Source organism: Nanorana parkeri, unplaced genomic scaffold (assembly GCF_000935625.1).
Source record: "Nanorana parkeri isolate BGI_ZX_2015 unplaced genomic scaffold, ASM93562v1 scaffold1914, whole genome shotgun sequence".
NCBI lineage: Eukaryota > Metazoa > Chordata > Amphibia > Anura > Dicroglossidae > Nanorana > Nanorana parkeri.
This window is the reverse complement of record NW_017308182.1, coordinates 191766-218233: the sequence shown is the minus strand read 5'-3', so window position 1 is coordinate 218233 and position 26468 is coordinate 191766. Positions and strand designations below refer to the sequence as shown.

The 26468-nt window shown below is 38.8% G+C and overlaps 2 protein-coding genes across 2 annotated transcripts in view; one reads left to right on the top strand and one right to left on the bottom strand.

The window, feature by feature from the left end:
- Positions 1–3235, top strand: part of TMEM106C (transmembrane protein 106C) — an 18493-nt gene extending 15258 nt beyond the window's left edge. The window contains exons 7-8 of the mRNA XM_018572046.1: positions 85–138; positions 2801–3235. Coding sequence (XP_018427548.1) covers positions 85–138; positions 2801–2915 — 169 coding nt within the window. The 3' untranslated portion in view covers positions 2916–3235. The remainder of the gene's footprint in view (positions 1–84; positions 139–2800) is intronic.
- A 13886-nt stretch (positions 3236–17121) lies between these two features.
- Positions 17122–26468, bottom strand: part of COL2A1 (collagen type II alpha 1 chain) — a 65239-nt gene continuing 55892 nt past the window's right edge. Inside the window, exons 44-53 of the mRNA XM_018572045.1 lie at positions 25813–25866; positions 24532–24639; positions 23996–24049; positions 23360–23467; positions 21552–21605; positions 21345–21452; positions 20875–21163; positions 20057–20244; positions 19658–19900; positions 17122–18664 (exon numbers count right to left, since the gene is read on the bottom strand). Of these exons, the coding sequence (XP_018427547.1) occupies positions 18518–18664; positions 19658–19900; positions 20057–20244; positions 20875–21163; positions 21345–21452; positions 21552–21605; positions 23360–23467; positions 23996–24049; positions 24532–24639; positions 25813–25866 (1353 nt within the window). The 3' untranslated portion in view covers positions 17122–18517. The remainder of the gene's footprint in view (positions 18665–19657; positions 19901–20056; positions 20245–20874; positions 21164–21344; positions 21453–21551; positions 21606–23359; positions 23468–23995; positions 24050–24531; positions 24640–25812; positions 25867–26468) is intronic.

The window sequence follows — 26468 nt, the reverse complement described above, 5'->3', positions numbered from 1 at the left end:
CTCAAAACTGTGTGTTTGAATGAATTTTTTTATTATTATTATTATTTATTATTATTATAATATTTTTTCTTTTTTTCCCATCAGCAACTTCTGCACATTGTCTACAGTGAAAGTTCACAACATTGTTGTTTTTGTGCGGTATGTACTCCTTGTTTGTATTGTCTCTTGTTTAGGTTACTAGGCTACGTTAACAAGACACGTCAAAATTCATATGACAAATCGGATTTCTAAAATACAAGATCCAACAAATGTTCCCCTTTATGTAGTTACACTGTTCTGTTAAATGCAAGATTAGACTAAGCCCTCGTTCACACCTGAACGTTTTGTAGCGCGTTCTACGCTCGACGAACGCTCTACAAAACGCTCAAAAATATAAATCCCATTGTATTCAATGGTCTCGTTCCCACCATGGCGTATTTCCGCCCGTCCCTAACGCGCTACAAAACGGCCCACGCCTGAAAAGGTACATGTACTACTTTGGGCCGTTTTGTTGCGCTTTATCATTGGGATACAGCCAAGTAGCGTTTGTTGCGCAACTTTTTTACTGCGAATCGCGGTAAAAAAACACGCGACAGGCGCGCATATGCAATACGCCTAGGTGTGAACGAGACCTAATAAAAGTACAGTATTATTTTGGGAATGTTACTCTGTTACTTACAACACGCAGTAGGAAATGAAGCATAGTGGCTTATTCACACCAGTAAGATTTTCCATGTGCATGCTTGTAGCTTAAAATTCATAAAGGACAAAGATGCAAATAAATGCATTCTATGAAGCATTGTTAGAGCATTGCATCTAGCTTCAGGAGCAGAAGTGCGGATGAGGAATATATTTTAGGAGATAGTGGGGGGAATTGATCAAGACTGGAGCAGACAAAATCTGGAGCAGTTGCCCATGGCAACCAATCAGCTTCTCTTTTCCGTTTGCTCAGTTAAGATTTGAAAATGGAAAAAGAGAAGCTGGTTGGTTGCCATGGGAAACTGCTCCAGATTTTGTCTGCTCCAGGTTTGATAAATTCCCCTCCAGTGTTTTTACTTTTAGTTTTCCAGAACAAAGGTGCATCAAGATAATTTTATTGTGTAGTGAACATTTGTGCAAGCTCGTGCAGCATTGTCATTACTGCTAGAATGGTGGTCAAAGAAAAGCCTTTAATAATATTTCAAACACAATTATCTTGGGTCTGTAAAGACCCTTTTATTACATTTGCTACAGATGCTGGTACAGAAACGTCTGTTTATTTCTGAAGATTCATGTAGCTTGGCAGCTGAGGCCTAATACATACATGAAAGAGAACAATCATTATTTCTTGCTTCCGCTTTTCTCTTACGTTCTGCGGCAACTTCCTGTTCTCAGAGTATTTTTACATACAAGTTTTGTGTGTTTTTTTTATTTAAAGAGCTGTGGAAACTGCCCAAAGAATCAGGCACAGGGCAAGTGGACTAGTGATCAGTATTGTCTGTGGTCTCACTGCAGCTGATATCTCCCCATTACTGTCTTGATGTGCCTTGTTCTGTACTGTTTCTCTGTGTGGAAGCCACCATTTTGGTAGTGGAATGGTTTTTCTTCCAAAGGTTAGAACCTCCAGCAACGGAAACGGTGAGCAGTACAGTAGTGACATCACCAAATCTCCTGACACTAGCAGTTAGATGCAGCAGTGCCTTAGATAATTCATACTGCAGATCTATGTCTATGAGAATGTGGACACAGCAGTGTCCATAAACTCAACACAACAGAAGGTGCGGTGCTATCTTTCAGGAGGAATTCCAGACAAAGGGTACTTTTTCCAGGGTACTGCTTTTGTACAATTACACTAGATGTTTACTATAACATACAATATTTTTAGGTTCTGTTCCAATGCAATGTGCTTTTGTAACCCTTTTAGTGATCCTTTTCCTCATAGAAAACATTGCATGAATATACTGTATTTGTTTCATATTCTATCGGTATTCCCTATGTCCGTATAATCAGATAGTTATTGTCAGCTGTAGATCAGTAAATACTGGCTTTGTCTAAATCTACTGCCTCTCATAACTTGTTCTGCTATGACATGCAGAACATTATTTTCCCTTCACGCCATGAGTGCAGATTAATTCACCTTTTCTGCACATTTCCATCTTCCCCCAGCACATTGCAAAACACTGTTTAGATGGTAAAAAAGCTGCCCCTTTCTTATTTCATATCTGTAGGTGCTGCACGGCCCATGTGAAAAAACTTCTAGGTGGTTGACACCCCTTCGTCCAAGCTAAACAGCAGGATGGGCTATACATTAGGAGTGGGCCCTAGCAGTTGCTTGTTTAAGTAGTGCCTATGCACTCTGCAGTACACTCTCTCTGCCTCTAGCTCCAGCAGCTGAGCTCAAAGAGAGTGCACTGAACATTGGCGCAGTTTGAATAATCAGCTGCTGGAAGTGCGTTTCTAACATCAAGCCCATCCTGCTGTTCAGCCAGGACGGGAGGGGTTTTGACCACCTAGAGGTTTTTGTACTCAGGCCATGCAGCACCTACAGGTATGGAATGGGAAAGGGGCAGTTTTTGTAACGCCTAAACAGTGCTCTCCAGTGTGATGGGGATGAGGAAATGCATGGGGATTTTTTTGCAAAATGTCCAGAAAGGTGAACTGACCCTTTAAGGCAAAAGCAAGAAATTTTAGCTGGAAAATGCATATATTCCCAGCAGTGGCAAGTGATTTAAAAATCTGGATATTGTTGTGGTGCTAAAGACTGGGTAATCTTGCATGTCATGAAATGTTTATTTTTAGGTTTGTGACTTTTAAAATTAACTCATTCCATTTTCCCTTGTAGAACATCAGTGAAATTTTCCTACATTGGACACACATCCCAGAGCTCTTTGGAGACATACCAGTATATTGACTGTGGAGCAAACTCAACACTACTAGTTGACCATCATGCATTATAAACATTTATGAGACACTGTATTAACATCATCCACATCCCTTACCTGTCATTGTGATTTCTCTGCAGAGATCATTTACCTAATACCACTGTGGAGGCCCGGAGTGCATGTTTACATTAAGTAGTACTGTAATGTGCACAGGATGGTTCCTTTTTATTGTACAGCGTGTGCTAAATCACTCAGTAACTTGTTAAAACAAAATTATAGAAGAATGTTGGCAATACTTTTATGCAGGAAAGCACAAAATGGCGTTACGTTTAATTGCACTTATAGGCTTTTTATTTTTTTTCTGCCTTTCTTTTTATTGAATTGTAAATAAACACACACTAGTTTGAACTAATATCATCCTTCCTATTAGTAGGGGGAATACCCGTGTACATAACTAACTTATAGTTGAAGAGACTTTTAACTTATGTTGTAGATTTGTACTTGGAGTAGAGGGAATAGTGTGGGATTCTCCAACTCCTTGCTCTATTTATTTGCATTAACAATCTACTTTGGACTCCCAGACTTCGCACCATTTGAATCTCTCCTGCCATAGTCTACCACGGTTGATGATCATCTCGGACTGCCTTGGGTTTTCGTAGGTTTTGGCTTCTTTCACAGGCATGGAGTTCTTTTTTTTTCTGCAAGGAGAATAGAGGGCGGCTTTATGGGTTTTTATTTTAGACATCCAGGAAAACTTGCAAGTACAGAAATGCAGGGCTTATATATAAAAACTGGGCTGTTGCTTATAGAAGTTAGTCACATGTCTACTTTCACTCGAAAAGCACTACAGAAATGACATCTACAGAATGACATACATCACTAGTTTACGTATAAAATGCACCTGAGTACTTTTTGTGCTTCCTTGCTGATACTTTTCATCAATGAAAATGTATGTGTGTGCAAAATGAAATATTGCAATAAATGTATTGATATACTTTGGTCTTTAGCAACAAGCAGAATGAGTAAACTGATTCTTTGCAGGAAACAAGGCTCCTGACCTAAACCTGCCATGAGAAAAGCACCACATTGTCAGCCATTGCTGACCCAGCTCCTTTTGTAAATCCTTGTTGCTTGGCTCATGCAGATAGAGACTTCTGACTTCACTGGCTCTTTTCTTCTTGTGGGTCACTGATTCTTTGTTGAAGCCAGAGACAACCAGGCAACTAGCACTTTCAGAGGTAGGTAAGCTATAGCAGTCCCATATATTTGTTTGACAGGTGTCCCCTAATCTGCATTTTATTAAATCTAGTGCAACCAGATTCTACAAGCTTCTCACATTTATTGGTGGTCAGGACTGTAGATGTTTACTAGATTTGGGGCTGTGCCTCTGCCCTTTTTCTATTTGTCTAAAACATAGAAAGAAGCCTGCAAGAAAAGCTTGGAATACTGAGCCTACACATTTACAACATTCTGCAATTGATGCTTTAAGAGTACCAGGTTTCCATCAACACATTCATTTTAAGCAGTGAGGTGGCTTGTTGCACTGCTTTTTTATCTAAATGAAGAATAAAAGTAATGTGCGGGTAGCCTTAGTTTCCTGTATGCCTTTTAAAGTTTGATTGGTATTTGTGTATTGTGACTTTAAAGGAGACTTATGAAAGATGAAGACTGTCATTGTTGACCTCCTCCTGAAAATGCCAGTTGTCTGCCATGCTTATCCTCTGGTTTTAGTATTTTGCGAGTCACTGACCAGGAGCAAGCATGTATCATGTCAAATCTAAGGGTATGTGCACACCAGCAGCCATGAGTATGGCTGCTGGTGTGTATGCCCCTGAACAGTGCCGATGTGCTTGATTGTTTGTTTGGTTTTTCATTCCTTTCTATGGGCTCACTGTGGTGCGCTTGCCATACTTTAAGTAGACACCACTGGAATGCAATGGTGTGAACCAAGCCCACCTGTGACAAGGCAATTTGCCTTGTCTTGCGTTCGGGCTGCACTGGAATAAATGACCAATGCAGCCCAAACGCATATAGTGTGAACCGGCCCTTAAAGTGTAGCCAGGATCAGCACACATCCAGCCCACCTGCATTCTCATAAGCAGGTTAGCAATTGCATCCTATGTTTATTTTAATCCTGACAGGTTTCCTTTAATAAGCCAATGATATGCGGTGATCCATAGATTATGATCTTCCTGTATTTCATAATAGGCAGCACAGTAAAAATATGTTTTCTGTTTGTATTACCTTTTTACATTGTTCTTTCTCCTGATAAATAAAGGCTTTTATGTTCAGCGCTAGATATGTCTTTCTAAAGTGTTTGGTTCTGCTGAGTTTGAACGTGTTCTGGACCCAATTTCAAAACACATTGCTCAAAAGCTTGGAGCCTATGTTTGAGTAAAGTGTTTTTGCTTTTTGTAAGGGAAGTGGAAAAGTAGGTCAAACACCATCTGGAGCTGTCATTTGTTTTGCCTACAGACAAGATTGCAAATACTAATAAATACTAACATGCCATAAAGCCCTTTTTATATCATTTTACGTTTCCTCAGTTCATTGAAGAGAAACTTGGTTAGCATTTCTTTTTATTTAATTTTGGTATGTTAATATAAGTTGTAATACCATGACATCTATTGATAAAATTACTGCTATTATTATTATTATTATTATTATCAAAAGTGTATCCATTCCAAAGAGCACAAGGAAAGAAATATTTCTAACAGAGCTGAGCAAGTGTTTTTTTTTATATACAGAAGTGTCAATATGAAGTAGATGGTTATTAAAATCCCTGTGCATGGTTAAAGTATAAATGTTGCTGAATTCTTTGAGACTTGGTTATGCAACATGTTTACAAGTGAACATCTCTTGGTGCATTTTGCCATGGAGAGGGCCCACAGAGTACCAGGTCGAGCACTCCCTCTGGAAATCCTCCTATGCCCTTGATAATTAAACTGCTAAACTACTAGAACACGAATACCATTCTAAGATTGGCTAGAGATAGTTCGTTTTAATTCCAGATTTTCCTTACAAGTGCTGAGTTCGTAATTTGCATATTCCTTATTCCCTCTAAACTTGCGGTAGTACAGTAGGCTAGGGTTAAACACATTTCTTTGATTCTACTCCAGCTGCCTGGTCCTGGATGGATTGTCATGAAGGAACCCTATGGCATACCCCAGTGTAACCTCCACAATGTATCTACTTCTCTAAGGTACCTTGCAGTGGCAGTACCTCATCCTTTCAATCAACACTGGTGACTTGCACTGCATGGTAGTTTGGAATACACTTTTCCCCCCCACTGACCTTCCAGTGTGATCCTTTTTGAGGTTAACAAACCAATTGGGCAGAGGTCTCATTTTTTTTTCCTTGGTCTTCATTCTTGACTGTTTGTCGCTTACTGTTTTTCTGACTCGGCAGTCAAGATCTTATGTCTGAGGACTCCAACGTGACCATGTTGCTGGCCTGCATCTATACTTATCCAGAATGCTAAATGCTTGATTATAATATGGGCCTGGAACTTCAATGGGTTAGCTGCAGCCACTCGGATTCCTCTCCTGGAGCTTAAAAGGTCATTCCAAACCAATTAGGAAAAAATCATTATTTTTTTTGGCTTCCTGTCGTACCTCTTACTTTGGAGGCGTAAGTATACTTATTAATGATCGCCTGCAAGCACACTAAACTAGAGTGCACAGGCAGCTACAGTATATTGTCTTGAATTCTACTGTGGGTACTATTTATTTTGTTCTTGCTGATATTTATTACCCCACATATTCGATGCTTAAATACTTTGTACAATTCTTGAGCAATAATTATCCTTGGGTATTTGACAATGTAATGGACTTATCCAAATATTGATTTGGTACTGCTCCAGATCCCAATAGCCATCCGTTTACCTCATTGGCAATAATGGTGAGAGTACTGGACCTGCAAGATATCTGGCGTTCCAAACATCCAACCGCTAACAAATAAACTTGTTGCTCTCATTCTGATACTCTCATGCTCCTTAAAGTGACACCAAAAGACAGAGACCTTTTAGACTCTGAAATTAGACTTGCTGATCTCCCTAAGGCCCTCATTTCTTCACTCACAAAGTATAAATGGACTTCCAGAAGACGTTTAAAAAAAAAAAAAAAAGATATATATATATATATATATCTTAACTTTACTTCCCCAACTCCTGTACAAAGGAGAATGTGTATGTGGAGACCCTCTGAGTTAGCTATGTCTGAAGCTATTATAGTCATTCCAAGTCAAAGATCCTTCTATAAGGACTCCTACCAGCCCATTATGTTACTAACCAGTAACCACAGATACCAAAATACTTGCTAGAACTCTAGCTCTTCATTTATTTAAGGTTACATCTATGTCCATAACTTGTGACCAATCTGAGTTTATCTCCAATAGGTTGACAGCCATAAACATATAAAGAGCGTTTCTTTAATATACAGTTCAGCTTGCAAAATATGGTAAATGTAGCAATACTCCAACTTGATGCTGACCAAACCTTATGACAACATTGAATGAGATTATATGTACCAGGTGTTGCGAACAATGTGCTTGAGCCTCATATTAAAGGGTACAGTTCATATATTGCATTGCCATGGCCATTGTACTCAATAATTCTCTTTCTAGTTCTTTCCCATTGGGGTGAAGTACCAGGGAAGGCTGACTGCTTCTGGTGCTTTAACCTCTTGCAGCAACAAGATCCTCATATTACCATATTTCTCAGACATGATGACAAGGATAAAACAACCTCACTTGGGAGTGTTGGAGCCATGAAATAAAAATTTCAGATTGTTGAGCCTGATTTTAAATTGGGATAAAATCCACTTTATTACCATTTCAATCCACTTCACACCCAATTTCCAGCTGCCCACAGCAAATAAAGATTGTTGACTGCTATTTAGGTGCAATAGTTTCTACAGACCCCCAATACTCTATAAAATGTCATCTACACGACTTGCTTGCTAATTATAAAGAAACATCTAAAAGTTGGACCAGGCTGCATTAGGATATTGTCAGAAAAGCAAATTTTATTAAAACAATATTGCTGGCTCAAGTACTATATATTACCCAAGTTATGAGGCAGCCAAGCAGGAGTATGACTGGATCATATTTTTGCTGATTGTCACAAACATTTTTAACATCATCAGTCATGATTCAGCTAAGTTCATTCAGAATATATTAACTCATTGTAACTATACAGAGTTAACGAATTTTGGATTTGCAAAGAATTTTAACAATACAGAAGCAAGATTCTGTATCTTTCACAGATCTGTTTAAATCCTGTGTGTTCCTAACTAGGGCTGCAACAACTAATCGACATAATCGATTATAATCGATTATTGAAAAAGTTGTCAACTTTTTTAATAATCGATTAATCGGCTTCCGATCAGTTGGCCCTCTTCACGGCTCTCCACACGCTGCGCGCCGCACCTCTTCCCCACCTCACGCTCGCCGCTGCCAGACCCGCCCGCCCGCATCCACGCCGCACCTCCTCCCCGCCTCACACTCATCGCCCGCCCACATCCACGAATGGCACAGGGACGCGGGGAGATGTAGTAAGGAGGAGCAGGTGTGGGGGGATGACAGCCGCTGACAGACAGGTCCGATCTCAGAAGCAAGTTGCTGGAAGACTGCTCAGGTAAGCCTGCACTTTCCCACACATGGTGCTCTATAATGTATTGCTGGGATTTGTATTCCTCTATAGCTGATGGTACATTGTGCTGTATATTATACATAGGAATACAAATCCCAGCAATACATTATACACTGTATGTATAATGTATTGCTGGGATTTGTTGTACTCCTCTATAGCTGGTGATATTCTGCATTGCGCTGTATAGAGGACTACAAGTCCCAGCAATAATACATTATACAGCGCAATGCAGAATACCACCAGCTATAATGTACTATTGCTGGGATTTGTTGTAGTCCTCTATAGCTGGTGATATTCTGCATTGCGCTGTATAATGTACTATTGCTGGGATTTGTAGTCCTCTATAGCCGGTGCCATTCTGCATTCATTGCTGTATAATTTTACACTTTCCATTTCACTATATTGCACACCACACTATTTTTTTTCTTTTTTACTTCCACCGCTCCAAGCTTGCTCCTGTGATGGACTACAACCTCAATACAAACTAGTAGTCCTATCACTGGAGCCATTTTTTAAACTTTATTTTATTGTTTATCCGATTAACCGATTAATCGAACTTAATAATCGGCTAACTAATCGATTTTGAAAATAATCGTTAGCTGCAGCTCTATTCCTAACTGAATAAAAAGAATAAAAAAAACAAAAAACGAAGAAGATGCATATGTATCCCAAATGATTATATACTGTTGTAAAATTCTCACTTTACATCTGAGACAGATGTGTGCATTTCAATCTTAAAAACAAAAAATGAGTAATATCTCAACTCCCATCCCATGCAGCTCACAATCATAAACGGCTTCTGTAAAAGCCTAGTGGCACAGACAGAAGTCCTTAGACATCAAACATGATAGTTTTATGGTAAAATATGGCGCAGTTATTTATATTCAGGTTCTTTCTTTGATAGTGCTACTGCTTCTGGTAGTCCTAGAGTACTGGAGTTTGGACTCAAGCAGAAAAACTGTCAAGACCATTACTATTACTTTCAGTTCCAGAATTTATAACTGGGCCCAGTTACGGGGTTTTGAAGATTATTATAACCAAAAGATCTTACCTGTGCTAATTGGTTGATATGCAACGGCCAGGCCCCTTCCATCCAACTATATAGTCTAAATGGGTAGTAACTAATTTTGATATCTGAGATGCAACAATAGATAATAGTAATCAAATGGAGGGGTCCTGTCGATGTGGTCCACCTTTTCTATCCAACGCAGGAGTAATTTTTCTGTAAGTTTCATCCATTTTAATTTTACCTGTTTGCTTGTGTACGTTTTCATTTTTTAAATGTCTGTTTTTGTAACTTTTTAAAAAAATCTTGTAGTTTTTCTATGCACTGCCTGTCTTGGGATGTTAACTATAAAAATGAATAAGCCAGTTTTGGATTGCTCTAAGAATGCACACATCTGAAGAGAAGTAGTTGTATTTATCATCCATGCCTATAAGGGGTGGGTTGTAAGTCACTACAAATGTGTGTGAGATTCCATGGTGTAGTTGCACCCTCAAGTTCTCTGTATTGCAGCTTTGATGGAGAACAAGACGGCTTATCTGATTGCATTAAGATTAGAACCAGTGTATGGAAGTTATCATAGGCAGGGACAAATCTCATTGCCAGACAGGCATCTGAGTGTGTATATGGGGAGTGTGGGAAAGGTGATCTGTCTCCCTCTAGTGGGAGCTGGCCGTAAGTGACTGTGAGTAGGTGTTGATACTAACTCTAGAAGTAATATTGCCTGGCTTAGATAACATGTAACTGCTATTAAGAGCAGTGTATGTGGTCTATGAAGCCCGTGTGCAGTCTTATTAAGTGTATAGCAAGTGCTAGAGGTGTAAGGAGCAAGGTTCCTCACATGCCTGTAGTTTATGGCTGGCAGCAGCTGAAATATTAGTGTGTTCATGATTTGTTATTTATCAGCCACTACCAGTGTCCAGATTGGGGAAACCTTGGGGTTCTAATGATAATTGGCCAATTCTGAGGATTCGAAACGGACAGCAATACCTCATGCATCATCCGGCCTCCCTCGCCCGTGTATCCACCCTCAGTACCCGCGATCCGCGACAACCCATAATTACCCTTATTTGGATACTTAAAAAATGGATTCACAGGATGGGCAAGCTCTTATGTGAACTTATCTGGAATGGCAGATCTCATCAAATCAAACTAGAAATATTAAAGAAGAAATTCGGGCATAAATATTCTTAACCCCTGGAGTGGGGCTATTCCCGCACTGCAAGGGTTAAGTGCTTGTTTTCCTCTACGGACGAAAAGAACAAAGTTATGCTCAACTGAACTTCGCAGCCAGCTAGCTGTTAGACCGGTCCCTCCAGCTTCACTTTCCCCCGCACCAAGTCCTGTGAGTCATTACGTCCAGTACAGTGTATAGGACGTGAGGACGCCAAGGGGCATTACATCGCTAAAGCGGTGGAGGAAACATGCCAAAAAACAGGCCAAAGAGATCGCTCTAACAGCCAGCCGGCTGCAAGGTTCTGGTGGGTATAACTTTGTTATTTTCATCCGTAGAGGAAAACAAGCACTTAACCCTTGTAGTGCAGGGATAGCCCCACTGCAGGTTTAGAATATTTATGCCTTCTTTAAATCTCTCCTGGGAAGAAGGGTGACTTGTAGTTCTTAATCTTGCTTGTACTATTTGGCAGTGCTGCTCCAGCAATTTTTTGAATGCCATTTGTCCCTCCTGACTGATCCTAACCAGTCACTGACATCACCCTTTGTACAGCAACAGACTATTTATTTATTACAGGTATTTTATATAGCGCCAACAATTTACACAGTTGCACATTCACATCAGTCCCTGCCCTCAAGGAGCTTACAATCTATGGTCCCTACCTCACATGCATACATACTGGGCCAATTTAGAGAGGAGCCAATTAACCTTCCAGCATGTCTTTGGAGTGCAGGAGGAAACCCACTCAAGCACAGAGAGAACATGCAAACTCCTTGCAGATAGTGACCTGGCCAAGATTTAAACCGGGGACCCTCAGTGCTGCAAGGCAGAAGTGTTAACCATTACACCACTGTGTTTCACTTTTTGGAGGCTGGTGATTTCTCTAAACACTAGCACTGCCCCACACCAGATTTGTTTCATTAGACTTGGTCCCATATGAATGAATCCTTAACTACCAGGGATTTAATGAATAAACTTCCTTATGGGACAAGAAATACTTCCCTGAATTGATCAATTTGGAAAGATCAGACTTGAGTTCCCTCTTCCACGATCTATGTTTTTTAGACATCTCTGCCACGACCTCAATAGTTAACAAAACTTACTGACCTTACAGTTCAGAAAATGGAACTGACCTCACTCACTCATAGCTCCCTGTCAGTGTAACACAGGGCCTTCTATCTCAAATATAAACTGCCCCACATGCCGGATCTCATGAGTCATTGTCACTATTAAAATAAAATAAAAAAAAATGGGTACAACACCTAGGCCCTTTATTTGACGAGCAGTGGCTCAAAGCCCTGCAAAGAATACATCAGATGTTGATATCTTCCTCCTTGATTCACACAATTGCTCCTATTACAGAGAGTAAAGTGGACTTCATTAAGAATGTATCCCTTTTCCTGCAGAGACTCCCCATTGTGCCCTAGGAACTTATTCACATGTTCTGGAGGTGCACAACACTGGTCACATACTGGTAAGATGTATTTAATATCAGCCATGTGTTTAACCTCTATTACTCTTCTGAACCAAAGAATAAAGTAGGCTTTATTTAAGAAAGAGCAAAAGCCCTGCAGAGGAAAATGTGTTAGGACAGTGTGGCAATAATAAGGCAAACTTTTGGCCTGTCCATAATTCAGAAGCCCTAACACACAGGGGCCCTAACACAGTGTGTGTATGTGTGGAGCCTGTGAATTCCTATTGGAGTGCTTTCTCTCACTAGTGAAAGTATTTGTAATCTAAGGGGATTCCACATAAGTCCCAGGCCATCTCTCCATTTAGAAGCAACCAGCAGCAAAGTCAATATAAACACAAGTGACCAAGAGACCCCTCACCACTAATGTCATTCACTGTTTTTTCTACAGAGGTCAGATAAGAGTTTGTGCCACACAGGAGATTTCACTCTCAAGGCTGCGTCAGTTTGACCCTCAGGCATCTTCCTCCTTGCATCTCACAGTCCACAGCCCTGGCAGACCCTCTGTGTTTTTTTGCTCTCCTGTCTGGTAGCAAGTCTTTCCTGCTCTCCAACTCCTTGCCGCTCCTTTGCTTTGTGCAGCTCTCTCATGAGCACAGCAGCTCAGTTCTCTCGCCAGGTGCCTCCATTTGCAGCGTTGACAGCTAAGTGTTCTCTCTCCCTGGGCACCTGACACACACACACCTCCAAGCCTGCTATGCTCAGCACAACATAGTTCGCCTCTCATAGTTCTTCCCCCTTCTCTCCAGCGCAGGTTCTTCTCCTCCCGCTTGGACCAGTGCATGGGGCTTAAAGTCTGGCCACGGAATAAGACCAATCACATTTTTGCTCTGGTCTCCAACATTATTACCACTGCCCCTCCTATACGGAAGACACAATTTCCCTTCTCCTATGGATCTTCCTGTCTGTATTTGATATCACTTCAACTTTGTATCCCCTCTCCCACCTTCTCCTGGCAAGTTGTCTATCAATAGCCAGGTAAAGAGAGACAAACTCCGTGTTTGATGATGCCCTAGACTGATGCCCTAGACTGTGCGGCTGTGAATTAAAGGGAAACTGATGACAAACGCACTCATCAATTCGTTACCAGCTTTACAGAGGTTGTGCGGCTGTAAAGCGGCTGTACGGCTTTCACATTTTCTGCAGAAGACGTGTATCCAAACCTCTGTTTTTAACCTTGGTGTGAGACAAGTTTTTTTACATGCTAGCTTGTGAGTGTGCCAGGAAAACTTTTTGCTATTTTATTGTGAATTAAAGGGACCACCAACTAGGGCTACAGGTGGGTATCCTGGGAATATTGGAACTCTTTTTGATGACCCCCACCTGGAGCTAACAGTAACTAGAATTATGTATTTAGCCAGGAAAACCATAGCACAGCTATCTCACCATAGCTATCTTGCCAACCTTCCACAACCCGTCTTCGGTTAGAAGAGGTAAATTCCATCCTTTGTTCAGAAATTCTAATTTACATCTGCAGATGTAGTTCTCAGAAATCTGAGAAAATATTGCAAGGCTGGCTTAATGACCATACTCTTCCACCGCCTGCTTTAAGCATGGACAGATTATAGACCTCAGGGTAGATAGATCAACAGCACCTCCTAATATCCAGTTTCTTTTATTTATACTATGCATGACTGGTAACACAATGGAAATTTGGAGCATGGTTATTTTATCACCATCAATACAATTATTTATTGTATCTCTCATTTATACGTATACCATACGCACAACGTCTAGGGACTCAATTACTGAGCTTAAGCACTGTACCCACATCCCTAAATACCAGTGCACACAAAAAATGTGGACTTTAATGGTTCAATACATATGAATTATGTTCTCACAAAAAAAAAACAACCTTAAAAAAACAATTGTTTTTATTACAGAAAATAATAAAATCAGGATATCCACGTATGCTAAAAATAGAACATATATCTCAATGCCTATACCCAAAATTATATTCCTGAAAATAGTGCATACTGCCATTATCTACCATTGTATTATACAGTCCCGGGGGTAGCTACCACACTCAATTTGTAAGGTAAATGCCTGGATGCTCATCCACAAAAATCCAAAGTAGATATAGAGGCACTCACGGGTCTTGCAGCAGAGACAAGTCAAAGCCAGCATTTTATTGTCAACGTTTTGATGGAGCCATCAAAAGTCCATCTTTATCAAGGCTTGGTAAAGATGGACTGAGCCCCATAGAAACATTGATAATAAAATATGCAGGACAGAGGAGCAGAGGGTATGACAGCAGGCAGTGAGTCAGAGAAAGGAGTGTGGAGGGTATGACAGCGGGCCGTATGTGAGAGAAAGGAGTATGGAGGGTATGACAGAAGGCAGTATGTGCAGGAGAGGATTGCAGAGGATATGACAGCACACAATATGTGCTGTATAGAAGTGCAGAGTTTATGACATTGGTTGGTATGAGCAGGAGGGAAGAGCAGAGGGTATAACAGCAGGCAGTATGGGCAGGACAGGAGTGTGGAGGGTATGACAGCAGACAGTATGTGCAGAAGAGGGTGGTAGAGGGAATTACAGCAAGCAGCATATGTTGTAGAGGATTGCAGAGGGTATGACAATAGGAAATATGTGCGGACGAGGATTATGGAGGGTATGATTGTGGGCATTATATGCAGAAGAGGTTTGTGGATGGTATGACAGTGGGCAGTATATGCAGAAGAGGATTTCAAAGGGTATGGCAGTGGGCAGTATTTGCCAGAGAGAATTCCAGAGGATATGACTGTAAACAGTATGTGCAGGAGAACAGCACAGAGGGTATTATAGTAAACAGTTTGTGCAGTAGAGCATTGGGCAGGCATTGACACTGTGTAATATGTGCAGGAGGGGATTGGGGAGGGCATGGCAGTGAGCAATATGTGCATGAGAGGATTGGGGAGGGTATTGCAATGGGTAGTGTGTGCAGGAGGGGAATACAGCAGTCCTAACTTAGTGCTTCTGTTATATGTGCCTTCTAGTCCCAGTTTCTACTTTATTTTCTTAAAGAATTTGTGATGGCAATCAAGGCCAATGGGAGCCATTCTTTACAGTGACTAATTTCGTTCAGAAAAAAAAGGGATTGGAAGCAATGAGCTAAGAAAACTGCTTTGTGTTTTCGGAGAGCTGTATCATGGAAAGGACAGATTGGAGGTAAATAATTAACATTTTACATTTGCCACCTTCTGTCCTTTGATTTGGTTGAGGTTACCCGTAGGGGTTCATTTCAGGTTCAGGGTTAAAGCAGAACTCCAGGAAAAGCTATTTTTGAATTTGCTATGTACTCCTAAATTACTATTAATTATGGGTGCCCCATGTGTGGCTGGCTGCAATGTTAGGTAAAACATTTACATGTCTCAACTAAAGGGTGAAGGGTTTGGAGAAGGCAGAATTGAACAATCTAGACCAAAATAGCTGAACTGGAAAGTGAGCTAAATTGGAGAATTTTTCCAAATCAGCTATTTTGGCCTAGATTGCTCACTGTAGTAAAAACTGGACAGGGGTTCTAATCCTCCCCCACTCTATCCAAAACAAATAAAAAAAAAGGTTTTGGTTGGACATAAACTTTAAGGAGCTATTCCAAACAATATGTGCAACCAATAAGTGAACTGCTAATGGTTTCCAGGAAACATTGCAGCTGTACTAAAATATGGCAGTTCAACTGTTTATTCTTAAAGAGGACCTTTACCCATATCTTCAAAATGATAACAAAGTAATCTTTAGAAGTGTTTAGTAATGACAATCTACAAACATAATTGAGGCTTTTATTCTTTGCATACCTTATATTTCTTTTCTTCCCCAGTCTTCTGACAGTGGTCATTTTAACTAAGGGCAGGTTACTAGATCTTCTATTACTTCCTGGAACTCTGGCACATGTGATTAGGACATGTGACCACGCACATCATCTCAGGGGAGGAAAATGCATTTCCCTGAGATCTCATGCGATTACAGATGCGATTTTCCTGATGTAACCTTCCCAGGATGCAGTGCTTGGGCACGATTACATAATTTATCACAAAGTGGACCAGGAAGTGCCATTTTTTAAAGTAAAATAAAAATATGTTTGTTTAGCTAATGAATGTAAGATGATTTAATATTGGCATGCAGAGCTACATGACAATGTGATTTTCAGCCAAAGGGGATAAAGGCCCACACTAATGGTTAGCATACATGCACATTTGCTGACATGCATTTGTTTAGTATTTTGAAAGATCTGGAATGCAGTATATACATTTTGAATTAGATTGCAGTTTTAACTTTAAGACATTGTTGCTTTGCCATACATCATTTCAGCATGTAATAGGTTTTCATTCTCAAGTCAAATGGAATGCAATGTATATGAATGGTAAGCACTTTGTAAATGCCTCTCAAAAGCAATTAATTTGACCTGTTTATTACTTTTTCAAAAACACAAAATCACCTGTTAGAGCCTCAGTACAATATGGTTATGCTAGGAGGAAATATAGATATCATGTCATGTATATATTTTAGTTTTGTACAATTATATAAATCAGACCAACACGAGTCTGACAATGCAGATCTAATAGATCACAGCTTTCATAACTAGTCTGTTATAATTACCTAATTATACAAAATTGTACCAAAGTAACAGCACCATAGACACAACAAAATCACACAGTTTCTTTTCTTTAAATGATTTTAATGTTTATTATTTATATTACAAATCTTTTAATGCTGTTGCCTACTTAGAGCCATCCTTTAAACTAACTGTTTAGTGGCACTCAAAGACCAAACTTGCTTGGTCCTTACTCACATTATACAATTGGTGCGGGCCTTAGCCTTGTGTTTCTAGGGTTAATATTTTTTTTATTATTGATTCTCATCCATCACATCTTAAAAGTATAGAGGGGAGAGGTCACATAGAGCTCCATTAAAATAAGAAGCCTGATGATTATTTTTTAATTAAAATTTTTATTTGTGTTGTTTCGTTCTGTCATGAAATATCCCAGATAAGATTAACATCATTCAACAAAGATTACATCATAGGACGGAATTTAATACAAATTTAAAAAAATCCAACAAAATGTGTTTTATTTTTTTTTTTTTATAGAAAAAGCTTTCTATCTTTATTGCGGAAGAGTAGGAGGGGTAGGAAAATGAGAAAATAAGATACAGTAAGACAATTATTTCACAAGAAAGATAAGTGTTGGTGTTGGGCATGTTCGCTAGCCTACCATGCTGAAAATCAGTATTGCAAAATAATAAAAAAAAAATATCTATTTTACATATACAAAATAGTACATATTATCTCTTTATCCGTTCTGGTTTTGCTTCCCCCCACCCCCTCTGGGCCAAAAATGTCTACCTGTTTGTTCCTTGTCATTCTTGCAAAGAGAAACTCGGCGATGTTTATTTTTTATTTTTAGGGAAAGGATACAGGGATCAGTAATTCACATACATAATTTGGAAGAATAAAACAACAAAGAAATACTTTTGAATGGCTTTAACCTGAATAAGATAAATCATCCACTTGCCTACTACAATACTGATTTTATTGTCTCTAGCTGCTAAACTTTGGCATTGTCCAAGTTCCACCACTTCAGCAACACTGAAGGTTACCATTCTCTATGCCACTGATTCATCATGATCCTCGATCTTTGATCCATCTCTTTAGTCTTCGACTAAATGGAGAACCCAGAAAAATAAGGCAAGCACCTTATCTTGGCATAACGACCCATGATCTTTCCATCCACGATTCTGTAGCTCCTACTGTATGTTTAGTTCAGCTTCAAGATTACACTTGTGTCTTTCTAGTTTTTTAGTTAGTGTGAGGTAGCTTAAGCCTGGGAAGTTTGTAGAATTTGCCCTAAACTTCCTTCATCTTGTACTGGAAATAAAAAACAAAGGGCAGACAAACTCAAAATCCTGGAACTTTTCTTTGCTATCTACAGTATAATAAAAATAAAAAAGAACAAAGCTCAGATCAACTTGTACTTTCCAAAAAAAGTTATTTTTTATATCAGTTGATGTTACAAAATACAAACTTTTTTACAACAATAGCACCATTTCATCAATGACACACAGTACTTCTGCTGGTATACACTGTGAGGGGGGGGGAGGGATGCTTTAAACTGCACTTCGTACATCGGTTTAGGGGGGCCTTCAATCATGCCAGTTAGTGTCACACCTTCACCTGACCCATAGGTCTTACAGGAAGACAATAAATAAATAATACCATGATTTTATTCCGCAGTCTGCCCAGTTCTGGCCTTGCAATACAAAATAAAAGTGTCCAAAATGTAAGCGCGTGGATGAATGGAAATTTGGGGTCGGTTCAGCCATTCAGTGCAGAAGTCCTAAAAGTGATTGGAAAGTACTCAGGTCCTTAGGGTTTTTATTTATTTTATTTACTTTTTGGTTTTTACAAGAAGCAAACTGGGCCAATGTCAACGCCAAATTCCTGATCAGCTCCACCAATATCCATAGGTGCAATGTCTACTATGGGCAGGCGAGAAGTTTTCTGTGTCCTGTATTCAATAACCGTCTTGCCCCATTTGCCAGTGTGTTTCTAGAAAAAAATATTTAAAACAGTGGTTAGTTATATTCAAAACAAATACAGTCAAATTCAACATTTATCATGTCATATCTTATCATATACCATATTATGAATCAGGCATGTGCAGGGAACTATTCCACTCTATTGACTGTCCAATAATGGAAGTACCTGCACCACTAACCCTATGCCTGTAATGTAGCTGTAGCTGAAATGTTTTTTTAAATGTTACCATTACAGCAGCAGAACCTCTAAAACCTTTATGTCGAAAGTTTATGGAGAAATCATATGCCTAACAATTATAATGGTTTAATTTTTTATCAGGGCTCACAAAATTATAGCTGCAGTCCTAATTGACATAAAACTGTATTATAAAAATGTCTTGAACAAAAGCTGTTCCATCTTTCAAACTGTCAGTCAGAAAGTAACATTGTGCTGTAATATATGGCCCTTGTTCCAGTTCTCTAGCTGAGCCAAAAAAAGTGTTTTTAAAACTTTTTTAAAAAGGTGTTTCTGTATCTTAATGCAAATTGCAATTGCAACCTTAAAGCTGAACTCCAGGCAGATATAAAAGGTAATATTGCTGAATGCAGCTATGAATATGCATTTTTAAATGCAAATAGTGCAAGTATGTGAATTTGACTTAGTATCAGCCTCTTAAAGTCCTACTACAGCTGAACCCAGACTGGGTGCGAAAGAAGCAGTACTAGGAGCTAATCAGATGAAATGCAAATGGAGCAAGCTGACAGGAGAAGGGAGCAGAGCAATGACCATATTACTCTGCTGCTACTTCTTAACTGTCCAATCAGCAGGTTGAGGAGGTGCTGGTGTCATCCCATTAGCTGTGTTGTGCAATGTAAATCTCAGGACTGGATGTGAAGGAATGCAGAAAAGTGGCAGGTATAACAACTTTTATATATGCATTTTATCTATGTAATTAGATATATGCTTGAAATTTAGCTTCAGTATTTACTGCAGTTTTAATGACATTTTCTATTTTACATTTACCTTGCAACCATCTTCCAAGGCATTGTATGTGAATCTGCTGCTGCCTTCAGCTCTGATCTCTACATCATTGGAGCCCTGGAGGAGAAGAGCCTTCTTCAGGTTTCCTGATGCCTCATCCATGAAAGCAATGCTGTTCTTGCAGTGGTAGGTGATGTTCTGTGATGCATCCGTGGACAGAAGGCGCAGGAAGGTCATCTGGATGCTGGCGGTGTTAGGTGCTGAGCTGTCATCACCATAACTGAACTGCAATAATAAAGGAAACAAAATAGTTAGTGACAAGTTAAATAACTTGTTAGAAGAGTCAGTAGGAAAAGTTTCAAAACAATGCTCTAAGACAACAGTTTTAGTCGGGTTTAAAGATAACTATCAAGGTTAGCAAAGGGCGAAAGCTATACTTACTTGGAAGCCACCATTGATTGTCTCTCCAAACCAGATGTGTTTCTTGTCCTTGGTCTTGCTTGTCCACCAGTTCTTCTTGGGGATTCTGCTTGGAGCTGGATTTACACATGTTTCTCCAGTTTCCATGTTACAGATGACTTTAATGGCATCAACTGTGCAGCCCTGGTTGGGGTCAATCCAGTACTCACCTGGATAAAAAGAAAAGTTTCAATAAAATGTAATAATGGAAGAAACCATTGTTTTCTTAAAGATTTTTTTTTTTTTTTGCTTTATAGATCACATGAAAGGTAAGACAAGCTAAGTAGGTAGGTGACTAATAGTATTGGAATAACTCAAACTATATCCTAGAAACGTGGGTATTACATACACACAGGGGTCTCAAACAGAGAACACTATATATGGAGGAAAGGGTACTATATGGGAGTACATTGTTACTGCACTCTGCATATCAGCTCTGCTTGTATTTAATTGGCCTGTAGGTTCACAATAGGCGACATTCCCAATATTCATACAATGTATGGGGTAAAACCTATTCCTGTAGTTAATTATATGTTCTGACTCAGTAGGCTAAATGGAAAATCCAGTTGCCTAGTTAAGTGGTAAACATGAAACTAATTTATTTTCCTACCCTTGATTTAAATATACAGCCCAGATGCTGAAAATTGTAATGTATTACAATTGTAATTGTATGCATTCATGGAGTGTGAAAGATGGATGTGTAATACAGCTATAAAAAGGCCAACATGAAATAAATATTAATGTCTCTGTTGTTGTTCTCTACTGTGTAATGAATACTTTGGTGACTGGATGGCACATACCGCTCTTCCAATCAGGATGACACAGTTTGAGGTCTCGGCAAGTACGAGCTGGGTTCTTCTTGGTTCCATCTGGACTGCGAATACTCTCAATCTGGCTGTTCAGAGACTTCAGAGTGGCATCAACCTCAACATCATGCTGGCGGAGATTGCTGGAGGCTTGGTCAGCACGCATGTAACGGAGAGGATCAGGTCCTTTCTCAGGCTGAGACAGCCCAGCAAATGCAGACATATCAATGCCAGGGCCGGGAGGACCGGGAGGACCAGGTGGACCAGCTTGACCAGGAGGACCCTGATGGAATATGGAAGTTTAAATTAATAATGGTATTTGTACAAGATTAATATAGTCTATGATTACCTTACTAACACTACATTTACTGCCTACCAAATTAAATAAATCCCTCAAGACAAGTAAAACTCCTCTGCATTTATATTTGAATACCTAGGACATGAAACCTTGTTTTTGTACTTACAGCAGGACCAGTTTCACCACTACGACCACGTGGACCAGGAGGACCAATTGGACCAGGCAGACCGTTGGAACCATCTTTGCCAGAAGGACCAGTGGGACCAGGTGGACCCTAAACCAAACAAGAAACACACAAATTGATTATGCTCAGTATGAACAATAGCAGAAATAATACAAATAATTAAGTGTTTTGAGTTAAATTCCTACTTACTCTTGGACCAGAAGGACCAGCAGGACCAGTAGCACCTTGATCACCAGCAGTACCCTAAGTGGTAAATAAAAATGAAGTTTACATTTAAATATGCATTTTTATCTATATTGTAACATGACATTTTGGTTAACAATATTTTTTATTTTCTTAAATCTGTTGCTTTGCATTTATGCAACCTAAATAAGGTATTCAGTTGATAGATTTTTGTGCAGAAATGAAGGCATAGAATAATGCCAATTATATGTGAAACTGTAGACAGTTATAATATAGACAAGTTTTTAATATAAAAGCAAAATTGCCCTGGGCGCATCAGAATAACGCCCAGCCATTGGAACTACTAGCATTGAAGTCTGGGAAGCTAAAGCTCTAAAGGTGTCTTTGTAAAAGCCCTTAAAGGGTCCTAGGAAGAAAAAAGATGGACACTTCCAAACTCGCCCCTGAGTAGTGAAACATATTTTATGTATGCAAGATACAGTAAGTAAGGTGCTATAAAGGGGATGTATAGTGTTTCCACATATTTTTGTTCTTTATCATGATCAGGATAAAAAATTCTTCTTTAGGGCATGTTCACATCAGCAGCCGTGCACTTGATCGCATTGCTCTGATTACTTTTATTTATTTTGTTAGAACTTTATTGAAATGTCATTTGACATTTCATTAAGTTCTATGGGCACACCACAGTGCCTCACTGTGTTGCACTGAAAAAAGTACTGCATGCTGTTCTTTTTTTTCAGTGCATACCACCGCAATGCGTGAACTGTGCCCATCCATGGCAAGGCAAATTGCAGGTGTGAATGAGCCCTTACAGCTGGTGACACTCTAGTCTCCCTTATATATTTATTATTGTATCTTTCCTGATACAATGCTGAAAGGGGTCAGATATTTACAAAACTCAATAAGTCATCACAGCAGTGACGGATTCCTTATTTTTTGACTCAATAGGAGGTTTTAATCATCACTTATGAGATGGCTCAATAGGAGGTTTTCATCAGCCAAACAGAGCCTCAAAGTCAGCAGCATCTGATGTTCTACCTATTTAACTATCTTGTAGTGCTCTGGGAATCCTTTGTCACATACAAAATTCTTATTTGTAAAATATTTTTTTTTACATATAATAAAAAAGAAATATAACATGTATATTGCAAAATGTAAATTATTTAAAACAAACAACTAAATCATTTTGACCAAAAAAATTTATAGTTTCCCTGTAAAGGAAAAAAATTAAGAAGACTTCATATGTTTCCCAGAAATCTTTGGGGATCATTTTATAAAATGACACAAAAAACTAAATGTCAAAGAACAGCAATCTATCATAAATCAACACGTGCCATGGAATTGAACCTTCTAATGATTATTTGTTCCAACCTATCTTTACTCTTGGCATGTTATTAAATGTACTAATTTGACTAAATCCTCAAATATCTTATTTGTGAATGACATTAAAAGAATGTCAATTTTTGGGTAGTTAACCTATCCAACTGCGAATAGGCACAAAATGGTCACTTTTTAGTTTATTCTGTTCAGAAGAATAAAGCCAAGAAAGGTGCCATCTTAGCCTCTACTTGGATTGTAGTTGCCATAGTGCTGCACATGTGATTAGCTATAAAACCAGCCATCTAAGGGCTTGAAGAGCTGAAAAAAGCACACTGGCAACCCTGAAGGTTGGCAAGCTTGAAAGGTAACTGTTTTGGGAGACATTCATTTGGGCGGGTAATTTTCTTTAACATTTAAAAATGTTCGTTAGAATAATTTCTCTTTTGAACAAGTTTAAGATGGTATTATACATATACTTTGACAAATGTACTTACAGGAGGTCCAGGCAGACCCTGAAGACCAGTAAAACCTCTGTGACCCTTCTGACCTCTTTCTCCAGCCTCACCAGCTTCACCCTTATCACCACGTGGACCTTGAGGACCCTAAAATACAAAGTAGTAGAAAATGAACACTGAGAAAGACCAACATAACCATAATCAATATAATAATCAATAGGACATTACTTGTTTCGGTGTACCATCTAAAACTACCATAAACCTTTCTACTTACATGATACATTTATAATACATAAAAGTAAACCCATAGCAACAGCAAGCCAAACAGCAAAGTAAAATGAATCCACACTATTATGGTTGGAATATATTGCAGGTCCCTTTTATAAGCACGTTTTTAGAAACTAATTAGACCAAAGGTTTTGCATCCTTTAAGATCTAAAATACCTCAGCTGCTGCCCAGAATGCCAAACTGGTTAAACAGCTGGCTATACATTAGCTGGGTTGAATCATTGGTTTTCTAGTTCATGGTTAATTTTCTTTTAAAAAGGTGTGTTGATAAAGATATTTTTCTTTAAATTGCACAAAGATATGTTTGTGCTTCATGTCTAAAAATACGTTTTTACATATGAAATTCAGAAGGAAAATTACAATACTTAAAAATTGAACATTACTTACTGGCAAACCACGAGCACCAGCTGGACCAGATGGACCCAGAGGACCTTGTGGGCCCTAAAACAGAAAACATAGATTTCATTAGATAGGAACATGCATATCCCAATAAGGAACACAATGCACTGAGATAGACTATGTAGTCATAACTGTCCGCAATTTTTTATTCTTGTGTAGCCACTATCATTTACTGAGTTTTCCATAAAATCCATTTCAGTCCAGAAAACTATTCTAATATCACTTGTCTTGTTTGGCTATAACACAGTAATCTGCAACTTTCTCTTGCTTTAAGCTAAGTTGACTCTTGAAAAACATGCAAGCTATGGTATATTTGGGAACATTTTTTTTGCTTCACACTAATTTGTGACCAGTTGTCATAGCTTCAAAACCTTTAATAACTCAAAGAGTATTACTGTCAATAGTACAATTAAGATGGTTTTAGGGAAATCACTTTCACCTAGGTCAAGAAACACCTTAGCTGGATGCAAGATCATTTTGCAGCAAGTAGAAAAATATAATATGACCAAATGCAAGATACTTACAGCTTCACCTCTATCTCCTTGTTTTCCAGTTGGGCCAACAGGGCCAGGAGCACCAGGGGAACCAGGAGCACCAGGAGCACCTACAGAGCCAGTCTCACCACGATCACCCTTAAATGTTAGAAGAAAGGGTTAAGTATGAGATTATGGTTACTATTTCTACTCATATAAAAAACAGGTATAGCCTAGCCTAATATTGGGTTTGTGAAAGATTTGGGAGTAAAAGAATGATAAAAATATGACTCTGGACCTTGTCTCAGGATATTAAATAACAAGGTTGTAACAGAGTAAAGAGGTATTTGATTAAATACAGAGCTTGTAAAATATACTGAGTGACATTGGTAATTTCCTCACTGTATCAGCTGTAATATATTTGACACTGTTTGTGTGCTTTATGTTGTAGTGTATCTGTATACTCAGTTAATTAAAAGTATATATTTGATTTTAAAGGAAAGATATACATATGAAAGATTTTACCAACAGTTTAGGATGAGGTTTGTTATACTAAGTGTGTCTGTTTAAAATCAGTTTGAAACACTGCTGAGATTTTTCAGAATTCATTGACAGGTGCATTTGACCTGCAGTTGTCCTCCTTCTGACCTGCATCTAACCTGCTTCAAGCAGGTTTCGCATTCTTCCAGGCTAGTATAGGGATGCAAAACCTGTCTCACATGAACAAAAGCCCATCGACACATGCCCTATAAGAAGCAGAGCTGTGGAATGCCATACTGAATAAGGTTTGGCAAAAATCTATATTGCAACTAATGGTTTCCAGTTATATTTCTTTCTTCTTTTTTCTTTTCAGTTTGGCGAACATAGCATACGTAGCCCTTGAGGTTTTGTTGTATTCTCATCCGGGCCAAAACTGATGGTGGAGATTGATCTTGAGGACCAGATTCTTTTTCAAACTAATTAACTGTTTATCTATATACTGTAATAAATCACTAAATATGTAATTTAGTTTATTGATTTGTGTGAAGAAGATCCCATAGCTGCACACATTTCCAGACAATACTTCTGAATTTACATGTCATAATAAATTTGTATGTGTCACATTGTGACGCTAAATGCCTACATTGTTCTATGTTATCTGGCATTTTTGGCTAAAGAAGGACACACAAGAACCTCTTGAGCTCTTGAAACAAACACTGGAAAAGTTGATTAAAAGTGTCCAAACTATTCACTGATTCAGAGATTTATTAAACATAATTGGATCACCACTAAGTGATATAGCCTCATACTGTTCCTGAATGTTTTCCATGAGAGTTAAAGTCACAACCTTACCTTCACACCAGTAGAACCGTCACGGCCAGGAGGACCATCAGATCCAGGGTTTCCCTAAGAGGAGATACAACAATCAGTTTCCAGCATGTTTCCAGCTTATTAATTATTACATTATTATTATTATTGTACTATCACTGTGTATTCAGTGAACTCTTGTTTTATATAGCTACACTGATTACACAAGCAGCTACAGTATGCTCTTTGGTAGCTAAATATTTTGCTATATAGCAAATGTCTTGATACCACCACTTTATTTTAAAGCAATACAATATTTTTATGTACATGCTAACACAGTGTTTTTAATAATGATGTACCTTTTCATTAAATCAAATTTTAGTACAGAGGAAGCTGGATGAGTGGCAACACGTTTTCCAAATTACAAAACTAGTTCAGTTAAACGTGACTACCTGCTACTAGTTATACCAAGTACTGGGCATTGTTTATAAAATATAATTTAATGCCAATACCCACTAAATGTATGTCAATGTTTCTGAAGCATCCCCCCTTGATTCTGATTCATTAAAACATGTCTGCTCTAGTTTGTTTTGAAACTAATGTATTATCTTCTAGTACTTGAACCTATATTTGATTTGACCTATATTTGACCTATATTTAATTTGCTATAATATGCAGACTCCCCCCCCCCCCCACACAGA